Source organism: Esox lucius, chromosome 3 (assembly GCF_011004845.1).
Source record: "Esox lucius isolate fEsoLuc1 chromosome 3, fEsoLuc1.pri, whole genome shotgun sequence".
Lineage (NCBI taxonomy): Eukaryota > Metazoa > Chordata > Actinopteri > Esociformes > Esocidae > Esox > Esox lucius.
Window position 1 is genome coordinate 26926932 of NC_047571.1, and position 14633 is coordinate 26941564.

The 14633-nt window shown below is 41.4% G+C and overlaps 2 protein-coding genes across 4 annotated transcripts in view; one reads left to right on the forward strand and one right to left on the reverse strand.

Moving 5' to 3' along the window:
- gng12a (guanine nucleotide binding protein (G protein), gamma 12a) overlaps positions 1–3504 on the forward strand; it is a 38390-nt gene extending 34886 nt beyond the window's left edge. For all 3 annotated transcript variants that reach the window (XM_010893729.4, XM_010893739.4, XM_010893749.4), the window contains one exon: positions 1101–3504. In XM_010893729.4, coding sequence (XP_010892031.1) covers positions 1101–1226 — 126 coding nt within the window. In that variant the 3' untranslated portion in view covers positions 1227–3504. The remainder of the gene's footprint in view (positions 1–1100) is intronic.
- Positions 3505–5849: 2345 nt separating this feature from the next.
- Positions 5850–8443, reverse strand: gadd45aa (growth arrest and DNA-damage-inducible, alpha, a). Its single transcript, XM_010893759.5, has 4 exons — positions 8256–8443; positions 7427–7528; positions 7078–7294; positions 5850–6699 (listed from the first exon to the last, which is right to left on the reverse strand). The coding sequence occupies exons 1-4, from the start codon at positions 8303–8305 to the stop codon at positions 6586–6588; spliced, it is 483 nt and encodes a 160-aa protein (XP_010892061.1). The 5' UTR covers positions 8306–8443; the 3' UTR covers positions 5850–6585.
- Between the last annotated feature and the right edge of the window lie 6190 nt (positions 8444–14633).

The following is a 14633-nucleotide window of genomic DNA, read 5'->3' on the forward strand; positions in this document are numbered from 1 at the left end:
TTGCATCTATCAAAGGTGGCCAACCATCTATCAGGAGAACTACTGTGTGCAGGCCCCGACCTGTGGCCCCCACTAATTACACTGTAGCCTAAACATCAGTTGTGGAACAATACCTTGGAAAAGCTTAGGTGTGATTCAGGGTTGACTCAAATCCCTGCACACCCAGCAGCTCTTCTGGGGTAGAGGGGCTAATATGTGTTTTATGCTGTAGCCTAGCAGCATATTTTGAACTTGGTCCCTTGATTAAGAGCACAGTGGCAGGAGATGGCAGAAATATGGGACCAGAGGCTAGCAACATTCTATTTAGATTTACATTGGCAACAAATATTAAGTTATTTTACGGCCAAAAATCAAGCGCTGTGACACCTTGGTCTAATGGAACAACTTGGAAAACGACAGCCCATGCACTGTCCAGTGTTCATAGTTTACAATAAAACATAGTATGTCTTTAACATAATGCTCTGCACTGTTTTTATTCAGGGACAGACTTAAAAACGTTCTCAAAGTGCTATTTATTTGCCATGAACTATAAAGGAATATGCCGTTAATCACGAAATACTGAAAAGGTGGTGTTGTCTGGGGGGCCTTAACAGTGGCAGTGGAGGAAGTATGGGTGTGGGTGGTTAAAACCTGGGCCTGATCTGTGCCCCGCATCTCCTGGCAGTTCCTCCTACGGCTCCCTTGTGTGGGCAGCAAGGCTTGGCTTCCCACTCTTACTGCTTTCTGCAGCCTCTTCTGCTGCTGCCTTGAGCTGCCCCTCTGGGGCCAGAATAATTCCTCCCTGATGAGGTCCTGATGGTAGGGCAGCTATGCCGGAGGATGTGCCAGTCCTGCCAGCTGCTTCCAGAATGTTCCGGCACCTTCACCACGGCGCATTTATGGGACGTTGATGCAGGCGAGGGAGCGATCACGCCACATTTCCCACCCCAAGTGATGAACCGTGGGGTTCACGTATATATTTCAGTGCTTGTCAGGACCCTTCGGAGTCTTGAACCCAAGGGCCGTTCAGCCCCAGTATGAGCGGAACCCTCTCACCCACACAGTCACCCACACACTCATCCACACACTCGTCCACACTCTCTTATGTGTCTGTCCTGTAGGTGTCCAAGGCCTCGGCGGACCTCATGCACTACTGTGGGGAACACGCCAAGTACGACCCTCTGCTCATGGGCATCCCTGCCTCAGAGAACCCCTTCAAGGACAAAAAGCCCTGCAATATATTGTAGTGAACGCCTCTTCGTGTATCTGTTTGCTTCTTAATGTTGCCTGTGTTTTTTTTTTTTTTTTATCTGGGGAGAACTGTGATATAAAACCACTACTCATCCGTCATGCTTTGAAAAAGCCTGTAAAGTTACTCTTTAATGACAACGCTATATTTGATCACTTTTAACTTGCCATAGTTACAGACATAACGTGCAGTAATACATATTGCCTAGAAATAATCCTTGGGACTGCGACTGTTTAAGAAGAAATAAATTTTTTTGGGTTCCTCACCCTGAAAGAAGTCTATTAGCCAGCCGCTAACTTAAAATCAATCAAATTTTAAAACGTATCTCATGCAATCCTACAAATGTTATTATAGGACAGATATGCTATGTCAAATCAGCAGACAGAATATGTTTACATGTTGTAACATATTTCATGCAGGTTTATTCATTTTGCAATGTGGCAGATAGAAAAGCTGCAATTTTTACAGATAATTTCCTGCAAATGTTCTTGATTTGCCATGAGGTGGAGAGACAAATTGTCCCTTTATAGCTAATTTCCACAAATTATGTAATGAGGTTTCTTGATATGTGACATCCAATTACAATCTTAGTGATGGGAGGCTGTGAGCACATTTAAAAACATGAAATAATTTTTGGTTTGACGTTACTTTAAAAGCAATTTTGGTCCGTTGACTGAAATTAAACATGCTCAAACATTACTTCAGCCCATAGATTTCTTTCAGGGTTAGGAACCGTTTAACATCAAGAGTTTGATTTAGCTTATCGGGTTTGCTATGGTTTCTGCCCATTCCTTAAAAAGGTTTGTTTTATATTTTTCATTAATCTTATCTGCTGTCCTTTGTATTACAATTACATAATTTAATGTATTTTAGGCTTTTGAATCATGATTTGGACATGTGACTGTGTTGTCGTTTGCCAATTGACTGTTTATTATTTACTTCCTGGTTACGCAGGATGTCACCTGGGTTGTCAGTGACTAGTGTTGCAAAAATCCCAAATTTGACCAAAATCCTGGTTGGGGGATTCTGGTTTACCTGCTTTCCTCCTTATTCCTCCTAGAATCATCCAACATGGATTTCAGAAAAAAACTGAATTTGGGGAAAGTTCCTGTAATTTCGCATCCCTCTCCATAACGAGTGGAGAAAGTAGGTCCAGGGACAAAATATGTTCTAATATAGATTAGCATCATAACCCTCAGCCTTCTATTAATGTAAATATAATTATTTAGTTAGTTCTGAGTGTAACTCAATACCAATTATCAGATGGGAAACGACAATTTACACCTGGAAGAGGTCATTCACCTAGACAACCTTAGTATGCAGCACTCCACCCAGCCATTCAAACTAGGTGTTACATAACAGAACACTGTGAGCCAAGTCGCCTTACTTAACACAATATGATAGTTTTCATATAATCAGTGCATAGGTTGGTAAATTAAAGAGGGGCTTTGTGTACAAGTATTCCATTAGATGGTGCATCAGCTGGGTTGATGTGGGTTATAAACTATGTTAAAAAGGACTTCCCTCCAACCATATGCACTATACAATGTATTTGGGCTGTCGCCAATGTACTCTGTGGCCTGTTGAATATTAATGAACAGAAGGTTCTGTATGCCCTGTTGAACAGCTGTTGGGAACATGTTCCCTGTTACAAATTTTAGATTGAGGTGAACCAGCTGTATCTGGTTTAACATAGATAAGCTGGGCGGTAAAATGGTGCCTACTGGGAAGATACACACAAAGAAAAGTTATTTCAGTGCTGAAATGTAGGGATTTCTAACTGAATCGTGCCATTGTTATGTCTCAGACTTGTCACTAAAAGAAACCGTCTGACTGTATTTACCTGGTGCTACTGTTTTATTGGTATTATGCCTCCCTCCTCCTAAAGGTACTTATGTCGTAGAGGTCTCAAAATCTGAGGGGGTACCCAGTAATCCATTACGAATTCTTCAGCGATGACAATTAAATATCCACCGCTTTTCTCTCTAATAATGGGTTTTACTGATAAACACTTACAGTATGCCAAATGGGGCTAACTGTGACTTAATGTGCCACCGTGTTACAATTCTGATACTACCAGCATACCAGCAATGGCCTTAATGTACCTTTGGGAGACTCACGTGACCTTTCTCTGACCCTCTGCGAAGACTGTGCGAACCTTGTGGGTTAAAGACATCTGTCTGTATGTGGCTTTGTTTTTCATATGTGATGGAGCCTTGGTTCTCTCTGCTATTGTGCGGTCTTTCCTACTGTCATTAAACAGTTTTATTATTGCACCTTGTTCTGTCTGCATTGCTTCTTTGAAAACGGTACATTCTGGCATTAAAATGTATGTTTTCCTTCAGGGAAATAGGACGTGTAAGCCACATACCAACGCATGTATAAAAGTCAGTTGCGCTAAACTTGATAATGATCATTTAACAATGACTTATGCGGAAAACATCAGGTTAATTTTGTAGCACTTAGAGGAAATTAATTCAACTGTGATGCAGGTCAAACTCAGCTGCAGAACGCCCACTGATTCAGCAGCATGTAGCTCAAACAGAGTTTTCTATGGCTTCCTCTAATTACGTGGGGTCCAGTGGAGATGTATTTATACCTCACTACGGAAAGGATAGAATAGGCCCTTGCCCACATCCGCCAGGAATCAGAGAATGGGAGAGCTAAAAATAGCTGGTGGTGAAACCCTAATTTCCGCCCTTCGAGAGGAACAATTTCAAGGATTTGTTAGCCCAGCCTGAAGCTTGTTCCCCTTAATTTGCTGATCTCGTTTTAGAGCAGCTGGTAGGTAAACACATTTTATCCCCGGTGAGGAAATACGTGGATTGTCACTGACGTACAGAGCTTTGGTTCCGTCTTGCATCATCTCTGGAGCTGGGGAAGCTAGGTACGTTGTCATCCACTCTGACAGCGGAGGCCTTCAGGCGCGGTAGCTGTGTACAAACCTGCACAGAGCACACTGAAGCACAGTGTAATCCTGGTAAGCACAATGTCTTTGTATTCCCGGGGGCCGGCCCGGTGGGCACGTAGCCGAGTCTCGGACAGACCGCGGACCGCGTGCCTCGCTCAGTGAAAGGCTGGCAGTTACAGTGTCAGTGGGTTGGAATGTGCTGATGTGGGGCAGCTGGGTGGGGGCGGCATTTAGACCAGGACTGCACTGTCCTCTGCACTGTCCCACCCCTGCACAGCCCCTCACCGAGTCACTCGCTTAACCATTCAGCAATGCAGCGGGCCGCGCCAGACGCCTAATGTATTGGCGCACTGTTTTCTGCAGTACCAGTTGTAATACTCCTTTTTTTTTTTTTTTACAGAAACTGGGAGTTAAATCCAAAAAAATAAACGTTACCTTGAAAATATTAAGTGTTAATTCACTTGACTTCACCTGACTCTTTGCAGTGCCGTAAAACCTTACGCAACGTGTCCGTCAGTTCCGATCACCAGGATGAGTGAGGTACCTGAGAAGCTGGTTGGGTTTAGACGCTAAGGACCGGACAATGTCAAGTTCTTTGCTACCACCAGGGAATATAGTGTCATCACAGCTCTTACATCCCCCTTCACCTACTTCTGTCAAGAAATAACCCTTCCGTCAACAACACAATAACACATGATGACAGTGTCACGTCCTCGACCTGTCAGTGCTACACATCAGTTATAACATGCAGTAAAGAGGCATCAACACACTGTTGTTGGGTCTGCTAAATTCATTAATAGTAATACATTATAAAAACCAATCTTGGACAAACTGGCATTTTTAACTGGTATCGATCATTATTCCAGAAGCTCCAGATTCACCAGTCCAGGATCTACAGTGAACAAAGGTCAATTCTATTCATGCCAGATGATATCTCGGAAACTGGGGTTTCCGGCGCCAAGGAGACTAGCACTCATAAGCATGATTAGCTCGAGGACAGTCTCCCTTGCATCAACTCTGACATCATCCACACTCAGTGTCATCTTGTGACAATGTCACACCACGGTTTGTGGAGGAAGGAACGGGGAGAGTATTGAACCTGCATGCACTCGGCTGATATCACAAAACATTCCAATGACTCCCAGTCATGCACTTTCCACCGCACCCTCCGTGCAAAAGACCAATAGCCAGCAACCGGCTCAAAAAGCTTTTCAGCCAGCAGGTGTTTGATAACCAGGGTGTAATTACACCACCTTTCTCTGGTTTTGTAATAAAACGAAAAAGAAAAAGCATGTGTACCCAGCAGAAACCTCAAGAATGTCAAGTGTCCATGTACTGAGTGTGAACTGTGCGCATGCAGTCTTTTTCCCTAGCCTACGCAGGGAGCAGGTGTGATGCATTCAAAGAGGTATGCAGGAAGGGCCATCAACTAAATGGTGGGCTGAACTCAGGACGGGTGAAAAGGGAAGCTGAACGGATGAATGAGCACAGTCTTGCTGACCCAAGCAGAACAAAGCTCGAGTGGAGGGGGCTATTGTCGCCCAGCACGAGGATGTCACCGAGTCCATACGGGTCAGTGTGACCTCTATAATCCACACGTGATTGCCTATACAGGTGTCAAACGGGCCGGCTTTGTAACAGTTCCAGAAGTGCCAAAATATTTGTTTCCTTTTTTTAAGTGAATGAGAAGGACCACCGAGTTCTAGCTTCAAAAATACTATTTATTGACCACAATAACACATCTGTGCCTTTTTGTAGAGAATGCAGCTAGATAATGGTAAAAAATTCAAACATAAATACATTTAAATATCTTAAGAAATAACTTAACTGTAAAAAAAAAAAACTATTAACTTGAGTAAAAAACAGTTGGCATTAGAAACACTGACTGAATGCATAGTATTTCACTACTCATTGGATATTTAGCCCTTCCCTTTTTAAATAATTATATAACAATAGTAACAAACACAACAGTGTGAATACAAAATTCATTGGCAAAAGTCCAGTGTTTCTACAAGTGCTTGGTGTCTGCAGAGGGAGTTAATAAGAGTGCTTAAAAACAGACCCTCTTTCTGTTTCTCTCAGAGACTTAACTCCCCACCAGGTCAAGTGCTCAGCCATACATGATGGTATTCTTCTGTACAGTGTGTCCATCTTCCATTAAATGCACAGACATAGGTTTCGGTGTCGTGGTCAAACACAAAAAGTGCCTGGTCATCTCGACTCAGCAGCCTTAGCCAAGTGTTCAAGTCTACCAGTCCCAGGGGAAATCCATCCCCTTTTGCATCCCACCTGGATAGCAGGACCTGATCTTTTTTTTCCCGAAATGCCTTATTATGTTGTTTTTCCTTCTTCCTCCCTTCAGGAATTTTACCAGGGTAGTGTGTCCATCAGGGATCACAATACTCCCGTTCAGAGAAAGTCCTTGGCAGGCCTAGCTGGTGATGTTTCATCGCTCTGGGAGATTGATGATCGGTACCCATTGGTCCATACACCGGCTCTCCCTGCAGAAACGGTTGACCTTGCTTAGGGCAGGGTCTTTCCAGGATGAGGATTGTGGGCTCTGGGAAGACAGGACAAAATGAGAGAAAGTAAATAATTGCACCTGAAACACAGAAAGACCATATTTGACCCATATCTTGAGCCTATGGGTCGAATATGATGTCAGATTTCAGTGGAAAACAGTACTTTTTCCTATCTATGAACAAAATAAATTCCATAAATGAATACTCTACTGAAGTCCTAGGGGGAAGACAGGAGTAATAAGCTAGTGGGCACAAGCATGTTCTGGCAAATTCTGAGCATGAATTTCTCACTTGCGCCAGTAAAAGAAAAGAAAAAAAAACACAAACACCGAAGCTAACTGCAGCACACTTCTCCTGCTGAAAGTCACCTGGAATGTTACATTCAACATTTTGTATGAGTGGGAATGGATACTTACGGTGACTAGCACACAGTGCAGGTCCATGGGCTCGCCCCCTTGTTTTCCACCCCCGTCAAGTATCTCTGCCAGACGCCTGGTGTTATTAACTCGCAGGATGTTGATGTCATTTTCACAGCAGAACGCCTGGATCAGGGTGAAGTGGATCTGAAGGGCCACGTCCTTCACATCATCTTCGTCTGTAGCCAGGATGCACAGAACGACATTATCTGGATCACTGGTGAAGAAAGAAACATACCTATAGTTAGTTAGTGACACCGTAACGACACATGATTTCTAAACCTTTCAAACAGTCATGCAAATTCAAATAACACAATTGCAACATTGTACTTAAGAGTAGCCTACTTACACATTCAATGATTTCGCTGCTTCGTAGACCCCGACTGTTATGCATCCTTGGGGTAAAGCCGACGAGAGAACCTCTTCCAAGGCTTTTGCAACCGTATCCATCCTATAAAGAAGTCATTGTTAGCTATATAAACTAACATCAAACTCACAATAACTTTCACCCAATGGTCAAATACACCCCCCCCCCCCCCCCCCCCCAAGTGCATACCGGGGCTAGTCTTTCAGCTATCAGACTACGCTCGAGCCCAGTAGCCGTCTATGTGCGCCACTAGAAGATTGCATAAGCTAGCTAGCTAGTTGCAACTTGCTTCAGGTAGCCGAGGCGTGAGGCCAACTGACTGATTTGCAAGAATGAAATTGCGTTTGTTTTTGGGTGCACGTCACTCCATAAATTATCAAACACTACTATATTACGATTAGAATGATAATCCAATATAATATCTATATAGTACATATAATACAAGATGCTTTCCTAAAATACTCGAAGCCGGCGTTATGGTAGTACAGTAGTTCACAGTAAGAGACCGGCAAGCAGACCGAGTGTCTCGTGAGCTCAACTGAAAAGCTCACCGTACTGTACTGATTAAAATACTGCAAAAAGTTCACTCAAGACTAACTAATTTGCTGACCAGTAACGTCAAAGTTGTCAAATTACTTAGATACTTTTACTGTAGTAACTTATGTGAAAGTCTGACGCTTTGCGCATTCTTTTTTTAAACGTGTAAGCATGGCTGGCTAGCTAGCCAAGTTGACAACAGTAAAAACAGTGATGTGACCGTAGATTGCACTCGTCTGATGTAGCGATGTAAAATAACTCAAGTATAGATTACCTTTCTGCAGAATAATCCCCGCTTAGTTCCTCAAATGTCATCTTGCACATAAAATCCAAATCGAAACGATTATATTGCTTGCTGATATTTTACTGCGAGTATTTGACACTGACTGTTATCCACCAACCTTCCAGATAGAAATGCATTAACTTAACTGGTGCTCACAGTTAAATTCGCATGAACAATGCAAGCGCAAGCGTGTTGCGCAATGTCCATTATTTGCATACTTAAGATCATTGGCCTTTCTGTATTTGGAATGCCTGTAAAATGAGTAGCAACAGTGATAAAATAACCCGATTGGACCATTTGAGATAGGCGTGGTTTTTCCTCCAGCTGTAGCATTTTGTAGCTGAAATACGTGATTTGCATTCCTATCTGTCCGTGTGTATCTGTTATTTTAGAAACAGAACACAGCACGAATTGTACTTGCTCTGTATCTGGACTGGGAACACTTTATATTTGATATGCCCACATGTTAGTTCCACACAAGAACACGTTGCCCAAGTGAGTGAAAATGACACGGACAAAAGCAGAGTGGAAACCGCTCCAAATTTGCCCAGAACTATAGGGGTTAGGGCGAGAACCATCATATGACGACATGTCGGTCAAGAGGTCACGTTCATAAACCACTAGGGGAAAAACTGGGTCTGGAGACCATAGACATAATAATTATTATTATGTATTACGTATTATGTACAACAAAAAGATTGCCCCGAGAAGGATGCGACTGCAGTTCAAATCATAATTGTACATGAGTAAATTTTTTGGTATATGGATCAAGGAATTGTTTTTGTTTAACATTTCCACAAGTTAATAAGTTTAAGTACGAATTGAACATGTTTGCTATAAAATTATACATTACATTGTAAAAACAATAGATACCAAACGATCTAGCTTGTACTATAATCTGAATCAATGCTTTAATAAACATGCTGGTTCAAACGTTCCTTTCCCCATGTAATAGTGACAGCAACCACACATCATGACTGCATTTGACATAACGTGTCAATGCATCCTGGGAGTCCAGTTATTTTTGTCACTGTGCCCTCCGCGGTGCAAAACGAGTTATTTCACTGAGCCAAATCAGGACGCTGATACTAAAGCCACTTAAAGGTATAGTTTCTCAAAGTCCGCTTACAAAGGATATTCCTGAATACACATAGCATTTTTTTTCAAACAATCCATTATTCTGCTCTGTCCCAGTCTGTAATTAGCGTTATTAGCACCGTCCAAATTCTTGAATGGAAATGGATCATTACAATATATAAAGCAAAAGGATTCGTTGTGATTGGGATCTGGAGGAACTTGGGACCTGGAGGTTATATGTCGTCCTGGTGTGGGGGTTGAGAGATGGAACGGTGATCAGACCTTACAGAGATGGCAACGAGTGAAAGCTCAAGTTTCTTCTCCCACGTTCCTTGTGCTTTTCTTATGGCCACGACATTTTCCACAGTTAGAAATATTATTCTGATGTCCTCCTACGAAAAGGGGCCAGCTAGGCGGAGCAACCTATCTTCACATAGCTTGTTGTGGTTAAAGTTCACGCTCACCTCCATGACCACTGCCGAAGAACTGCAGCAGTGGCTATAGGAAATAGTTCGCTAGTGCCAGTTTGAATTTAGCCAATTCTGCTAGCTGTTTCGTCAGTTCACAGTTTTGAAAAATCAATGCTAGCGCGACACAGATTAGTGAATGTAGTTTGAGGTGTTTTGATGTACTTTTCCGCTTGCAATGCAGCTTTGCGATAAAGGCACAAAACGTTTCCATTCATGAATTTGGACGATACTAATAATATGGAGTTAAATGTGTCTCAATATTCGTATATCTAAACAATCCGTGCGTATATTCATCAGAACTCACAAATAAAAACAGTATCTGTAAATATGTAAACATGTTTCACAAATATAAATAAAATGTGTGAATATGTAAAAACATATTTCACAAAAAACATAAATATGTAAAACATTTACAACTACTGATTAAAATGTACAGGTGTTGACTTAAATTTACAAATCTTAAGTTTATTTACGGATCTGAATTTTATATTTAGAATTTTTGCTTGGTTTCAGTCAGAGGGCAGAGTTGGACTTACGGAATATCCGGACTGGAACCTGGTGGATTGGAGTGCATAGAACACGTTTTTCCTGAAATGTGAGAATAGCGTTTGTTTGTATAACAATTTTTGACTGCATCCCCAATGGGTAATACAACGCCGAGGGTGTTTTCGAGTTCAGGCAACTACCTTAAGCACAGTTAGTTATGTCAGCCTACAGCCAGCTAGCCAGTTAGTAGGCTACTGTAGCTTAACTAAAGTAATCTAATTAATGCACTCCAAGTTATCTAATTGCCACCCCTCCCGTAAAATGAAATGCACTGTCCCTTGCAGAATCAATACGGGACGTGATTTGTTTCGTGTAAGCGTGGATTGACACGAGAAATAATAAGCAACAGTTGTAAATGTTTTACAGATTTGTGTTTTATTTGTGAAATATGTTTTTACATATTCACAAATTATATTTATATTTGTGAAACAGATACTTTTATTCGTGAGTTGTGATTTTCTAGACATATTTATCAATATTGAGACACATCTAACTCCATATAATAACGCTAATTACAGACTAGGACAGGGCTGAATAATGGATAGTTTGAAAAAATGACTCTGTGTCTTAATTAAAATTTTTTGGTGAGGGAACGAGAGGACGAACTATATCAATCAATATTATTAACATTAAATTAAAAAAATATATAAAAAACGTAAGGGTAAATAAATTGAGCATGAGTCAGGCATCTTGCCTTAGGACTAATGTCCATTTTACTTGTACTTTTGACCTGCAGCAAAGCAATATGACAGTTTTTCTGCATTTTGTAGTTCTGCAGTATCATAGGTCAGTTTTTACTCCAACCTGTAATGTACATTTTTATACACTAGAGGGACACAAAGCTTCACTGATCATAGAACAGAATTGAAAGTCTTAGAAAACCCACAGTGTTGTGCAGTATAGTCTGATGCCTAACTGTACTTTCACAGATGGTAAAACATTTGGTCGAGCACATCAGTGTAAATTACAATTTTACTCATTTAAATCATTACTTTGTGATTTTTATTTTATTTTTATAAATTACCACCAAATCATGTAATCAGAAGACTGTAGGCAAGAATTAAAATGTATTTATAGTACCTATTTATTTTATAATAATCATTATTGTTGTTATCACACTAGAAAATAGACAATCATTTATATATAACATAGAAACAGTGCAGTCATGTGTATACAATGTTTTTGTGTCCCTGGTCTATTTTTTACATTCAAGTTATTTAATAGGTGCTTTTCTTGAAAGAACCTTAACAGTAGTGTAGGCATACATTTTCATATTTTTCCACAGCCACTGTGGGTTACTGAGCAGCCCTTACTTCATAGAGAAATGGCAATCAAATAGAATATGTACATCATATGAATGTCATTATTAAAGCGAGCCCATGAATACTGTATCAAACCTAAAAGTATTATGAATCTATTGGAACCTCAGGGAGATTTGGTTAATGGCCAAAGCTCAAAGCTCCCTTTTCAATTGAGTTTAGGGGGACGGTCCACCTGTCCTCTTTTCCTCTATGGGGAGGGTTATGTTTTTTATTGTGATGTGTGTATTTTTTGTACTTGGCACAGGTGAGGGTAGTTTATTCCTGGTATATAATTTTTTTACATTTTAAGCTTTCTTTTGGCACAAACTACAGTGTCTTTCCTGGTGCCAACTATACCACAGTTCAACGTGTGTACACCACTTAACTGTCTTTCCTGTGCTTTATCTAGTGCTACTGTAGATTGACCGTTTGCTTTATCTGCAATAGATTAACTAGAAATTATACCACGCATTACATAATTTCAATCTGCACCAATTTCCCATGTTAATGTTAAAAAATTGCTGATAGGCAGTGAAGAAGTCAAGACAAATCACAGTACAAACAACTCCTCTATTGATCTTGATTAGGGATAGTCAAATTATTCTACCTAGCCTAGCATACAGCACAACAAAAGTCATTCAATACCACACAAGCCTATGCTTCCAGCAGGTCCAGTTATTCAAAAAAGCATCAGGGACATTCTGCCTATCCTTTGATCTAATCAGCTATTCCTTGACCTAGACCATACTGTTTCAACCCAGCCCAAATATTTGTCATTTTGAAATATATTACCTTATATGTCTGAAATAAACAGGACTAGCCACAATATGGTAATCTGATTAATCTTAATCTCAAATGTCTCATTTAGGCTACCTACACACAATGTTCCGTTCCTCTTAGAATTTCAGCATCCAACCATTTGATGAACAGAAGAGCTGTTTCAAAACAGCAGAAATGAGATTAATGAGATTCCCAGATTGTCGAGCCAAGCCTTTGATACATGTGGATAAGCCAGAGAGGGATCCACTTTCTGTTTGTCGAGACTGATCATAGAAAAATATTTTTCCTCTTTTTACGCTTCAATCCTCCCTCACACCCCTAGCAAATTACAAACTGTCCCTTAGCATGGAGCAGTGGTAGTTACTGTACCCTTGAGGGGCCAACAGCCCCATTCTTACTTTGGTCTTCCCTCCAGCCTGCAGCCAGGGACAAGGGCAAGGTTAACCCTGTGGCCTGGAGCCTTCACCGCTCCACACCAGAGAGAGGGAGCATAATGTGCTTCCTGTGCAGGGCCATCAGATGATAAATCACGCCATTGTTCAGCGCGACTGGTATCGTTTCTGCCTCAACTTGTTTTATATTTGTGCCAGTACAATACTACCACTGAAAATTTGCTTTAAGGGATGTTTGAGGTGCATCATAAAGTATGATAGGCATTGATTAAAAGGTAAGTACTAAAATGAACAACTATTTACATCTACTTCTGAAATATACAGCATCCTGCATAAAAAAATGATGCTAAATTTATACCAGGTGAGCACATTAATTAATATTCATGATTAAAGATGATCAAATGGCCATTTGTCTTTAATTAAGAAATAATGCATTAACAATTATTCAAATATTAAACCCTTCAGCCCCATTAAATAGTTTATTTTCTTGTACTGGTCAGATAGTGTCACATTGAGAGAAAAATGGAGCCGGGCACAGAAGTTAAAGAGAATAGGTCTCTGCAACACCTATGATAAATGCATCAGGTGCTGACACCACTTTCAAAAAGACAAAAGATACCTCTGTCTTGTCACAATAATCCTAATCTGTTTGGTGACGGAGGCACATTAAAACGATAAGCCAGGGGAGGGGGTAAAACAGAAAAGAATGGGATTGCCAGTCTGCGATGAAAAATGTGGTCTCTGCAACCACGAAGCCATGTACAACATTCCTCCTAATGGCTTGATTGCTCAATTAATTCTGCGGCTGGGTCTCTTGCAGCCCTCTTTAATGTGGAAACAGTCATATTTCCTCCCAGATTAGTATAGATACAGGCTGACAGTCGGCACTGCTCAAGGTATTTGGAAGGCATAATTCATTCATAATGCCACAATGCACCCCATCGATCATTTCAAGTTTTTCCTTCACCGCCCCACTCCACACTCCAAGCTCCTGGCTCTTCAGTTAGGAGAGAAGCAGCCTGGACCCGTGTGTTAGTGTGTTAGGTTTGAGTACGTGGGTGGTGGAGTGTGTTGGGGGGTAGACAAGGTTGGGAGGTCGGCAGCTTCTCTTCCACTGATGTATTAGCAGGCATATGCAAGAGATGAATTACCAGGCGAAGGGAGTCAATTATCCACTGTAAAAAATATATATTTAAACGAGTGACTGGGCCCCTGGTGGCCCCAGGGCCCCTTTTCCAATTCAGGGAATGATTTTCCAAAGAGTGGGAGAGGAGAGGAAGGACTCTTAGAGGAGGAGGAGGAGGAGGAGGAGGAAGAGGAGGTAAAAGAAAAGACTTGCGTCCCACAGCTTGTCTCTCTCCAACCCTCTTTCACTGCATTCAGATTCAGACCACAGGTGCAGAGTACATAAACAGTCAGGTATGATGGATGGGTTGTGGGATTTAGAATGGCCTCCTGTCGGACAGCAGCCCAGCCTCATGCCCGGTTCTCTCCTCTCCTCCGCCTTTAGGTTGTATCAAAAATCAGACCCTGGTTGATCTGGCCTAGCTAGTGGAATATTTGATCAGCCACACATACACACACACACACACTGTGCCCTTGCCACTTAGCTGTTTCAGTTCTGTTAGGCCGATGATTTCTCATAAGTCCTTTTGGAGGGGTTGAAAGATGGAGGGGAGGGGTACGACCGAACCCCTTTGGACATACGCCCTGCCGTTGACTGACACTGGTGACACTTAAGGAAATGAGGTCATTAGCTGGAATTACGGGGGGTTTTGATAGTTGGGTATTGGGTTTTAATGA

Bases quoted from the DNA above. Each gene is read 5' to 3' on its own strand.
- gadd45aa (XM_010893759.5), bottom strand. From the start codon at position 8,305: ATGTGCAAGATGACATTTGAGGAACTAAGCGGGGATTATTCTGCAGAA. The intron at 7,295-7,426 runs GTAAGTAGGCTA...TTTCTTCACCAG, and splicing joins GCAGCGAAATCATTGAATGT to TGATCCAGATAATGTCGTTC. The intron at 6,700-7,077 runs GTAAGTATCCAT...CTGTCTTCCCAG, and splicing joins TGCACTGTGTGCTAGTCACC to AGCCCACAATCCTCATCCTG.